This window comes from Capricornis sumatraensis, chromosome 6 (genome assembly GCF_032405125.1).
Source record: "Capricornis sumatraensis isolate serow.1 chromosome 6, serow.2, whole genome shotgun sequence".
Taxonomy (NCBI): Eukaryota; Metazoa; Chordata; class Mammalia; order Artiodactyla; family Bovidae; genus Capricornis; species Capricornis sumatraensis.
The window spans coordinates 33,247,559-33,259,645 of record NC_091074.1 but is presented as its reverse complement, the minus strand read 5'-3'; the positions used below and the strand labels follow the sequence as shown (position 1 = coordinate 33,259,645).

Here is a 12,087-nt window from a genome sequence, read left to right as displayed (position 1 = left end):
CTTTGCCCTCATGATCTTACCACCCACTGATGGTCTCACCTCCCAATACCATTTAGTAAGCATTCCTTTTCAACGTATGAATTTTGGGGTGACACAGACATTGAGATCCTAGCAGGATCCTGAATTGACAGATATCTTTAAAAAAGACATGTAAATGGCCAGAAATGAAAGGATGCTTGTTAACACTAAATATCAAGGACATGTAAGTCAAAACCACAAAGAGATACCACTTCATACTCACTAGATTGGCTTTAACCAAAAGGGCAGATACTAAGTTGTGGTGAGGGTATAGAGAAACTGGAACCCCAGTTCATTGCTAATTGGGATAAAAAATAGTTCTGTTGCTTTGGTATAAATAGTTTCACAGTTCCTCAAAATGGTAAACACTTAACCGTATGACACAGCAGTTGCACTCTTAGGTATACACCCAAGAGAAATAAAGGCGCACATCCACATTAAAACTTGTACACTGTTTTCAGCAATATTTTTCTTACACTCCAAATAATGGATGCAATCTAAATGTTCATATTAACTGATAAATGGATAAAGTATGGTATATCCATATAATGGGATATTATGCGGGAATAAAAAGTAGTGAATGCTGATATATTACAAAATGAATTAATTTTAAAATATTACAGAAGAAGCCAGACACTAGAGTATGATTGCATTTATATGAAACAATAAGAACAGGCAAATCTGTAGAGACAAAATTAGATTAGTGGTTGCCTAGGGCTGGAGGGGGTGGGAAGACAAGAGAAGTAACTGGTAATAGGTAGATTTCTTTTGAAAGTGATAAAAATGTTCTGAAATTGGTGATGGTTGTACAACTCCATGAATAAAGGAGCAGTAGTGAAGTTGCATATTATCTTTGAGTTGAATGCCCTAAAATCATAGCATACAATGAAAATCAAATCTGTTCAGCAGTAGAAAAACTAGGATTGAAACCCATAGAGGGCTTCCCTTGGTGGCTCACTGGTAGAGGATCTGCCTGCCAATGCAGGAGACACAGGTTCAGTCCTTGGTCTGGGAAGATACCACATGCCACGGAACAGCGAAGCCGGTGAGCCACAAATACTGAGCCTGTGCTCTAGAGCCCGGAAACAAACACTGCTGAGCCCATGCGCTGCAACTGCTGAAGCCCGCTCACTCAAGAGCCTGTGCTCCATGACAAGAGAAGCCCTGTGCACCATTGCTACAGAGTAGCCCATCCTCACCGCAACTGGAAGAAAGCCCCAGCAGCAGCAGAGACCCAGTACAGCCAAACATAAACCCAGAGCAGCCAGCATTTCCTCTTGTAACAGAGAACTTTGCTTTTCTTTGGTTCAACACAAAGGAAATATTACTAGTTACCTTTATTAAGGCGCTGGGTTGTATGCAAATTAAATAGCTTGCTTTATGACAGATGCTCAAAAAGAGGCTGACTGGGCAACTTCTGGATACACAGTTCCCTCTCAGCTGGTGCAGGTATAATAAAACTGTATGGCTGCTGGGGTTACCTACAGTATTAAAGTTTACCCTTTTTCTGGGCCAAACTTACATTGTTGATTTGGTGTATTTTTAATGTTAACTGTGATTCAGTTCAAATATGCCACTGAAGCACTTTTATAATATATGAAATTGGTATAAGTATTTTTTCTTAATAATTCAGGAATTTACTCTTGTATCAGTCAGGATTATACTCTACTGTATTTAATAGAAAATGACAGAATCTTAAATAGGTAAAGATTATTCTCTCACATGAAGAATTTATGTAGACACTCCATGACTGGTACGCAACTCCTCTGTCATCAGGGGCCTTAGACGCCTTATGCTTTGTCTGCTTTTCCATCTGTAAAGATTCATGGTCATAAGATGGCTGCAGGAGTACAGGCTGTCACATCCCAGCCTCAAGCACAGAGCCCTTAAGTTCAGTAAAAGGAAAAAGGGACAGGCCTCTCCTATCTGAAGAAAGCAAGAAAAATATTTTTTAGCTGGTTACATTGCTGCATAATTGTGAAGGTGAAAAGAAATAACTTCTTTAATAGATTGATTAAGTGTATTCTTTATTACTGTGTTCATCTCGTTAGATTCTGAAAAGAAGTCATCTCTCCTGTCAGAGGAACAACAAGCAACAAGCACTTTAGTAGAGATCATCAGGCAGAGCATTCAACAGAATGATGTTCTTAAACCTATCAACCTACTTTCACAACAGATGAAGGGAGATGGGAAAAGGCAAAGGTAACAATCCAGTACTTTTCACTTGATGTCACTGGAAATAACTTCATTTTTAAAAAATTACTTTCAAAACTATCTCCAGTTGTAAAAGAAACACATACTCACTGTGGAACATCGGATTCTTTTTTAAAATGCTGCCCAAGTATATACATTCATACTTCAGCACAAACATAAAAATGTCTGAGAAATAGATTAAATTTTAGTAGGTGATGCATTCATATCTAAAATATACTCAGTCTTTGGGAAACACTTCTATTCACTGGAAGCCTATAAATACGTTTAACATCGATGTTAAACATATCTACTGCCTGTTCAGGCCATGTCACACAGTTTATCTTGTGGGATGTAAAAAAAATATTAGTAGAAACAAGAAAATGATGGAAGCAATGAATCACGAAGTATATGGAGCTATCCTGATCCTCTATTTATTATCTGCTAACTTATTTGGATCAGCACTCACCCCAGTCTCACTCAGCCTAAGTGAATTTTGTGATATGCTTCAGAGAAGGGGACATAGTATCTTCTTTCAAACATAAACAGTGTTTCCAGGTGCTCTTCAAGTTTGTAGTCACTGCGTCTTTGAAGACAGTCTCAGAAGTAATAGGATAAGAATTCATGATAGAAATCGATAGTTTTTTTTATAATTTTAGCAGTTGATATGGAGATTATCTCCTTCACAGGCTAAAGAGTAGCTAGTTACAAGCATCTGATTTAAGGGCAGGGAAAGGATATGAGAAATTATATAGCTTCTGAAGCTTTTAAAGAAAGCTGCATGGAGCATCATCAGAATCAGCATTACAATTTTTTTCTGTATAAATAAATACTCAGAAGTCAGTTCCTAAATTCCCCCCCTTTTTAACAACTGTCATGAATTTGATTTTTAAGGTTTCATTTGTCTCACTTTTATGTTCACAAATCAGATAAAGGTGATTTTTCTTTTACTGTTGCGTTAAATTACTGGTAAGACACCACACAACCTGTTTGTGTCCAAGGGTTTAGACCCCTAACTTACTTTGAAATTAATTTCTTACTTTGTCATGTAGCAAAAAATTGCAAGTATGAATTAGAAATTAGAATTGAAAGTTATCTATTACATTACTAAATATCAATAACTTTAAGTTCAGCCATTTTTGTTTTGAACATGAAGCTTTATGCCCATTAACTGTAAACTTTTTAATTTGAAAAAGAAGTTTGTAGGAAATGGCAAAGAAAGTATCTGTGGACCCTCTAGCCAGCTTTTCCCAAAGGTGACACCCAACAACTGTAGTGTAGTCAAAACTGTGGCACTGACATGAACGAACACACAGAACCTAAAGTACAGTTGACTTACAGTGCTCTTAGTTTCAGGCATTTTTTTCACCATTTAAAAAAATCTTAGCATATTTTTCTGCTCTTTGCCCATTCACTTCAAACTATTTTGTTTTATAGGAGTTTATACAGAGAAATCCTCTTCTTATCATTAGTATCTCTTGGAAGAGAGAATATTGATATTGGTAAGTTGGTCAGATGGGGACTACTAAAGGTGGTTTAGTCTTATTCTCATAAGTAATTTAAAAAATTCTCATAAGTAATTTAAAAAATTCTAACTGGTATGGGTAAATACTCCATTTGCCTTTTAAAAGATTTCTATCTTTAAATGTGCAGTTTATGTATATAAAATGATTTGACTATCACTTGTAAATGCATAGCTTTCGTCTTATGAACAAATTCCAACTACGTTTTTGAAAATATCTTTCAGAGGCTTTTGACAATGAGTATGGACTTGCATACAACAATCTGTCTCCAGAGATTCTTGAAAAGTTGCAGAAAATTGATGCTCCACCAAGTATCAGTGTGGAATGGTGCAGGAAGTGTTTTGGAGCGCCTCTCATTTAAATATAACAGATTGACTAGATTTTTGACACAGTGCTGGGGGAATAGACTCAATCTTGAGACATTCAAGGTTTTTTCATATTACAAATTGGTGAAAACAGAAATGAACTTACTCTTGGGACAGTATTTATGATGAAATCATACTGAATCATCTCAGTGTAAAAATGCCATTAAAATGCCCCAGGGTTTATTGAAGAATTACAATTTCTGAGCTGTTTATATCTGCTGAAAATTGGTATCACATTTCTCAGTATTTCTTGTAGTTTGATAATGGAAAGCCATATTCACTCTTGGCATTTTGTTTGAAGCTATTGAGTTTGGGGAACGGCAAATTAATGTAAACTTGCCTAACCCTCAAACAAATGAAATCTCAATTATAACAGCAACTATTTGTGTATTGTGTATATATGTGTGGCTGTGTGGGTGTCTATTCAGCCATATTATATTTATTAAAATTCTTAAATTGCATGTTGCAATAGTTTTTTGAAAGGGGTTTCCAACTATTAAAATGACTACTACTAAATTCAAATGTAGTCATTTAAGTTCAAAATTACCTGAAAGTCTGAGGAAAACTGCCATGCCTTTGACTTTAAAATTAATATATTTTTACCCTTCATGTTATATATTAGCTCCCTTAACGGGTTATATTTTGAATATCCAGTTCCTTCACCCTCTTCCCAGTACCATGTTAATTTGCAACAGCTTTAAAATGGAATAAATGAGCCAAATAGTTTAAATGAAATTAGATCAGCTTCATAATTTACAAAATTAAAATTCTTGTGTGTGTCTTTGGGTCTGAAATTGTTCAGGCACATAAATTGTCACTATTGTTCACTTTTAAAAACCTGTGGAATAACTTGCACTGCACAGAATTCTATTCTTGTATATTTAGATTGTATGCTTATTTGTGCATTTGTAAATATGGTTTTTTAGGATGAATCAATTAAGTCTTAAAACATTAAAGCTTATTAAGCTTGTTGCTTGTAGGTTTAAGAAAATCATGACCTCACATGCCTCACTGACATTCATGCCTTTCATTAAACCATCCCTTAACGATAGTAATTTGTCTTCCTTACCTTTGCATGCATGGTTTGAAAAACCAATGATTGTGTGTGCTTCCTTTTACAGTAATTATGCAGATGACTGAATCACATTTGATAACTATTTCCAGATGGTACAGTTAACATCACACAGTTACTATACCAATCTTCCAAGATTTCAGGGTTATTAAGACCTATGCAGAATCCTTGTTTCAACTTATGGTTAAAGTGCTGAGTGAAAGAACTTTAGAATTCTCATTGCCTTAAAAATGGATCTTTTGCACTCTCAGAGTATATATTTTTTGCAACTTAAAACTTGGTACTAGTTTTAACACTTTTAACACTGCTGCAACAGAAAGTTTGGAATTACCTTGCATATAAAAAAAATTGAGGTTGAATAAAGTGAAAACTTCACAAGTTTGCTGTTCTTGTCTCTTCCATTTTTAAGGCTCCTGAAATGTGCACAGTAATTCAAGTTCTTGTCTTCAGAATTCCAGTATCAATGTTTTCCCACTTTTCTGTGGTTTTCAATAATTTGAACTAAATTACTTAACAGCACTTCCCACTAAAAATTACTGATGTATTCCTAAATCTTATACATTTAGGAATATTATGAATTTTACAGTAACTTTTACTATTAATCTAAAAAACATTCATTATAAAGCTTAGCCTATTTAGAAATAAGACTGATTTGTATTAAAGTTGCTTAAAGGCCTTTTCTAGCACCTACCACTGGGCAATAGAAATTTATAGCAAAAACAAAGACAAAACATCAAATCATTGAGACTTAAATCTAATTAATTTCTGAAAACCCATCTTTCAAAATATGCCAGGTTAGCATTTCCTTACTCTGGTTTTAGATTAACTGCATCGGCTGCATTTTATACATTGATTATAGTAACCTGCATTTTGCAGTGTTAAAGTTTTAAATCTACCAGATTTCATGAGCTAGAATGGTCAAGGGCCACCTTATTTGTCCACATTAGGGACTGTACTCCTTGAAATCAGGGTGGTTCTTGTGTTTTATGCATTAGAATCAACCAACTACTGGGTTACAATTCTGGATTTATACCAGACCCGCCTGCCTTTTGGTCTGTTACCTTTTAGAACTCTAACTTCTGTCAATCGCCAATTGAAGTTTTGTAACTCTTCAGAGCTAATGGTCCTATACAGGAGAAACTAACAACACTGTAAATCACCTGCACTCCAATTTAAAAAAGACTTGTGTGGGGATCCCTTCTATGAATCTTGCCCCAAACTACCCAGTCATCATCCACTTTTTAACCAGATCCTTGGGTGATTCTTCTGCATACTCTTTAACTGAAGCACTTCCTCAGTCTCTACATGCCAAAGCCACTTTGCAAGGCCCTCTCGTCTGTTAAGGGTTTGAATAAAGGTTCTAACTGCAGCTACTGTAGAAAGCAGGCATGGTACATACAGGATTTGGGAATTCCCTGATGGCCCAGTGGTTAGGAGTGTGCTCTGAATGCCACAGGTCTGGGTTCAGTCCCTAATCAGGAAGCTAAGAGCCTACATCCCATAAACCACACAGTGCAAGGTATACTTTCTGTGCACATCCTTCATAGATGCAAGTGTCTAAAAACAGGTACAGTCAAGTCCCTTGCAGAGTGTGAAATATAATAAAAATGTAAATAAATTCACTTGAGTTGAAAAGATTTCTGTTAATGTATTAAATCTGCACTGTCTTTAAGAGCTTTGTAAAAACTATTCTAGAAATGGCATCCATTAACTGTTTTTCACAAGTTATTCTTTTTACATATGACAATGTCCATCTTCACAAGGGCACTTTTCATATAGCGTGTAGAAACTGCATTCCTTCAAATAAAGTCTGTCAAAGATTAATAGTCCTAAGTCATTTATTTCCTCTATCTTGTCCCATGCCTTGCTGAAAAGTCAATCAATCAATGTACGAATTCTGAGACACCCACTAAAGGAACTCTGTTCTGGCCCTGGCTTCCACTATCGTATGTGGTCTGGTTCTGGATCTGGAGGACTGTCACTTTGAAGGCTCTCCTGCAGACCTATTCCACCGCTAGATGATGCAGCACCTCCTTCTCCATGTTTCTGGACCTTCACTTATCTATCTGATCATCAATTAAAAGTCAAGGAGGGAGAGCTGGTGTCTGGTCTGCTTTATTTGTCACTCTCAGAACACCTCATTTTTGACTGGACTCAGACTTGGAAGTAGAAGCTCTCAGGGAGGACAGCCTCCGTCTCTTGGCGATCTGCTCCTGCCGTTTTTCTTTGGCCTCCTGAACAAAACAAAAAACAAAGTGCAGTTAGAGCTCATCTGGATTAAAAAACGCAAATCCCATAACTCCTATTTCCCCCTGAGATTTACCTTCATTCTCTTGGCCAAAAGTTTAGCATATTCTGCAGCCTCTTCTTTATTTTTCTTAGTACGCTGTTTCTTCAGAGCAATACGCCGGCGTTTGTGTTGCAGAACTCGGGGAGTCACGAGACGCTGAATCTTGGGTGCTTTAGTCCTAGGTTTCTTACCTAAAAATTTAGATGACTCAATCACTTCCATACCCTTGCTCAAGAGGACCCACATTTATATTTTTAAAACATCAGAGATTCAAACTTAGTAGCACATTTAATCCTAGCGGCTCACTAAATACCAATAGTTTGGATATCAAGTTCAAACAAATTTATGTTACTTAGCTGAAAAGATGGAAGTCCTATCTTAATTTTTACTACTCACTTTGATATCCCTTCCATAATTACATTGTCTTAGTAGGATATTATGTATCTATACCATAAGACACATGAACATTACTTTAAAACAGTATTTGTTATGAAAACTAAGTAAAGCATTAGCTGCATCACTGTCCCACCCGCCATGCTTTGAAGTCCCAACTGGTAGTCAAATTTTCCAAGACAGAAAGGACCTGCTTATCTGCTTATGAGGAGTAAAACCATCAACATTCATTAAATTTTTTTTGCTGCTTGTAGGAGCTTAGTTCCCCAACCAGGATTTGAACCTGGGCCACCACAGTAAAAGCAGAGTCCTAACCACTGGACCACCAACAAATTCCTAGGAGTATCTTCATTGAGCCTGTCTGGATTATAAATCTGCTTCACAGCAGGAATCTTTTCAGATGTAATGGTTTTAGTTTGTAGACCCCTGTGAGATCAATAAACACTCCATATAAACAGAGTCTAAGACTAAATGATCAACTGTCCAGGTTCTGCTAAATGATAAAGGAGTTAAAAAGAAACAAGAACTATCTTATAAATACTATGAGCTACTCTTGCCTGGAAAATCCCATGGACAGAGGAGCCTGGTAGGCTGCAGTCCATAGGGTCGCTAAGAGTTGGACTGAGCAACTTCACTTTCACGCATTGGAGAAGGAAATGGCAACCCACTCCCGTGTTCTTGCCTGGAGAATCCCAGGGACGGGGGAGCCCAGTGGGCTGCCGTCTATGGGGTCGCACAGAGTCGGACACGACTGATGTGACTTAGCAGCAGCACTTACTAATGTTATTTCCAGAGATGCGACTACAATTGTGTATTTATACCATATCTTCAGCACTTAATAGAACCTGGCACAGAGAAGGTTTCCAGATATTTGGAATGAGTGACCAATAAGCACTCACCACATGCCAGGTATTAATTAGCTTATTTAAGCCCACAGTCCTGGAAACAAATACCCCAGTTTTTTTCCGATTTGTCAGGAAAACTCAACCTGAAACTAGCATGTTATTTATGATGATGTGTTATGTTGACTAACAATATACCTGCTTAAAATGTAAAACACCAAGTTTTCTTGAAAAAACTAAAAACTGAGTTCCCATATGATCCAACAATCTCACTCCAAGGCATATATCCAGACACGACTGTAATTCAGAAAGATACATGCTCCCCTATGTCCATAGCAGCACTATTCACAATAGCCAAGACAGGAAAACAACCTCAGTGTCCACCAACAGATGAATGGATGTCAGGCATATATACAGTGGAATACTAAACTACAAAAAATGACAGTGTCATTTGCAGAACATGGATGAACCTAGAGATGATCACACCGAATGAAGCCACAGTTAAGACAATACCATATCACTTAACCATGTGGATTCTAAAATATAACACAAACTTTACAAAACAGACTCAGTGACACAGAGAACAGACTGGTGGCTGCCAAGGGAGGTTGGGTGTGGAGGGATGGATTTGGAGTTAGGGATTCTCAGATGCAAATTATTACACATGGAATAAAGTCCTACTCATATCATAGCACAGGGAATATATTCAATACCCTGAGATAAATCAACGGAAAAGATTTTACACATATCTGAATCACTGCTGTACAACAAAATTAACTTAAAACATTTTTATAGTAAGTTCACTGTACTTCAACATAAGTTATATGTATGTTCCCTGGTATTTTGAATGGTTTTCTAATTCGCAAAACTATCGCTATCCACATTCAGAAGTTAAGGCAACTTACGTTAATGAAGGCATCAATTTTGGTAAACAAAAAAACTAAAACCACTGATATGTTAAGAAAGCAAGTGTGTGGGCATGAGAGCATATTCAATCACAATCCCAGACTTTTCTCTTAACCCCAAAGCAATGAACTTAACTGATGTTATCTTTGAATGAACTCATACAATGACTCAAAAGCAAATTTTCAAGAAAAATTCTAACACTATAGGGCACTGGCTATAATGAGGATTAATTCCAATTGCATCATCTTGACCCTTTTCCACACTAATTTCCTAAAAATGCATATTCTAGGTAAATAGTAGGCAGAGATTGGCTTCCAACATGCATATAGAATGGTACAACCAATGAAATTAAGAAATCTCTATATTGCATAATCCCTCATACCGTCTTTGTTTAGGGGCTTTCGCACAACATATTGGCGGACATCATCTTCTTTAGAGAGATTGAAAAGTTTGCGGATTCTGCTAGCTCTTTTGGGACCCAGGCGACGAGGCACTGTAGTATCAGTGAGTCCAGGAATATCCTTCTCCCCTAAAAGAAAAAAGTGAACAGATGTTTTTAATTCAACAACTTCCTTACAAACAAGAACCCTAAACTGTTCAGGCATTACAAAAGCCACTTAGTCCACTTTCAAAGACAATCAGCTTTAAGTCAGTGTTGACAAAAATAAAACTCCAGAATAAAAGGCTCACCTTTCTTCACGATGACCAAATTGAGAACACTCAGATTGGCATCCACAATGCAACCCCGCACAGATTTGCGCTTTCTCTCTCCAGTCCTCCTTGGTCTGTAACAGGAATGCCCCTTACTCAGAAGCAGGCGAACTCGGCCATGGGTCAAGACACCCTGCTTCATGGGGAAACCCTGCTTGTCGTTCCCGCCACTGATTCGGACCACATAACCCTGCAAAAGAACACGATGACACATTAAAAACGAAGCACTGTGGCCTCTAAGTACACCCTTAATTCTACTTAGTACCGTTCATTAGGACCGATTTCACATTTTAAATACTTTCCTCTGGTCACTAAATTCTGTCTATACTAACAGTTTCCCAAGTTAGACTGGCAAAATCCTTTCAACCAAGTCATATTTCTAGCCTTTATTTTACCAGAGTTGTTAACTCCTGGGGTAGAAAGAGTATGTTATGAAACCAAAGTATCAAGGAACCATAAATCAGAAACAACCTTCTTGGCACTTTTGAAGATCCCTTTGGAGGCCTTTAGCTTGCAGGTCAAGAACGATATATTTTTCATTTGATCTACATAAACATAACCCTGCCAAGTGATAGCGCCACCTTATAAAGTGACATTTGGAACTAACAACCCGAGTGTGAACCCCATTACATTTACCAATTACCAACAGCGTTTACCACCTCTCTTAAATAGAGCTAACAATTCAACGCGACAGTTCAACTTGTAACAATTCAACTTTTACCTTCCATTCTTCACCCAGAGCGTCAGCAGCAACTTCTGTGGCCATACGCTTCTCGTAGAAGGTACGAAGTTTTCGTTCATCGTCCACTTCAATGAGCTTCTGGCAGCCAGTGGCCGGGAAAGAGATGTTCAGCTAAAAATTACAGACAAGGGGGAAAAGAACTTCATGAAAATCGCAGAACCACTAGAAAAGTTATCCCATAGCAAAAAGCCTTTCCTGTCACCCGCACACAACTAACAGAAAATTTGAAAGGACACGTGCAAGGCGCCACAAACACAGCACTAAAAACAGGACCCATCTTGCAAGGCTTGCGGAATGCCGCCACGGAGAATTACTGTCCATAGCCGTTCACGCTCTCAGATCAAGGAGCCTGACCTACGTGCCGTCAGCCCGGCCGCCTCTATCCCGCCTGGGGGTCAAGACGCCACCATGGCGCTCCCAGACCGGCGTAGCTCCAGCTGCAATCGCTCGCCATCCGCTCTCCCATGGAGCTCCGGCCCCAGAAGAGCGATCCTTCTGCTGCCTCAGACCCTTCTCCATCCAGGGCCAGGATTTTCGAGCCCAACGACACATCGTAGGGCTTGCTCCACGTTCCACAAGCCTTCCCGGATACCCGTCACCAGGTCCTACCTTCATTCTGAAGCGGCCGACAGCCTCCGAGGCGCCACGAAAAAGAGACCTAACTTCCGCTTAGCCCAGGTCACATAGGCTCTTCCAGTTCTCGCGAGATGTGCAGACGCCTGGTATAGTGGAAGTGAGCATTGATAGGCAGTACTTCCGGGGTGGGGCTAATCAGCGGTTGGGAGATAAGAGTCTGTGGGCGGTGCGTACGAGGCGGCACAGGTTTAGTACGGAAGATTAGTTTTTCTACTGTGTTCTTTCCTGTATGATTCTGGGTTAGGGAGCAGTTCTGGTCCCGGACACGGCTTCTGATGATACCAAGGAAGGAGGCGGGATCGGAGTTCGACTGTCCTGCGCTCTCCTGTACCTCAGGCTCCCATCCGAAGTTTTGCAGTTTAGGAGCGTGCCCTGCCCTGGTTCCGGTCTTGAAAACTT

The 12,087-nt window shown here is 38.7% G+C and overlaps 2 protein-coding genes across 11 annotated transcripts in view; one reads left to right on the top strand and one right to left on the bottom strand.

Moving 5' to 3' along the window:
- The window catches only part of DENND4C (DENN domain containing 4C), an 80,645-nt gene extending 73,678 nt beyond the window's left edge, over window positions 1–6,967 (top strand). For all 10 annotated transcript variants that reach the window (XM_068974082.1, XM_068974083.1, XM_068974079.1 and 7 more), the window contains 3 exons: window positions 2,070–2,220; window positions 3,646–3,710; window positions 3,956–6,967. In XM_068974082.1, the coding sequence (XP_068830183.1) occupies window positions 2,070–2,220; window positions 3,646–3,710; window positions 3,956–4,092 (353 nt within the window). In that variant the 3' untranslated portion in view covers window positions 4,093–6,967. The remainder of the gene's footprint in view (window positions 1–2,069; window positions 2,221–3,645; window positions 3,711–3,955) is intronic.
- A 21-nt stretch (window positions 6,968–6,988) lies between these two features.
- Window positions 6,989–11,746, bottom strand: RPS6 (ribosomal protein S6). Its single transcript, XM_068974084.1, has 6 exons — window positions 11,662–11,746; window positions 11,032–11,163; window positions 10,290–10,500; window positions 9,982–10,128; window positions 7,492–7,649; window positions 6,989–7,402 (listed from the first exon to the last, which is right to left on the bottom strand). Exons 1-6 carry the CDS (start codon window positions 11,665–11,667, stop codon window positions 7,307–7,309), a joined length of 750 nt encoding a protein of 249 aa, XP_068830185.1. The 5' UTR covers window positions 11,668–11,746; the 3' UTR covers window positions 6,989–7,306.
- Window positions 11,747–12,087: the final 341 nt, after the last annotated feature.

Excerpts from the sequence above, each read along its gene's own strand:
- RPS6 (XM_068974084.1), bottom strand. Across the intron at positions 10,129-10,289 it reads TTTGGTCATCGTGAAGAAAG|GGGAGAAGGATATTCCTGGA; the intron begins GTGAGCCTTTTA and ends TTTTTCTTTTAG. Across the intron at positions 7,403-7,491 it reads TTTTGGCCAAGAGAATGAAG|GAGGCCAAAGAAAAACGGCA; the intron begins GTAAATCTCAGG and ends TGTTTTGTTCAG.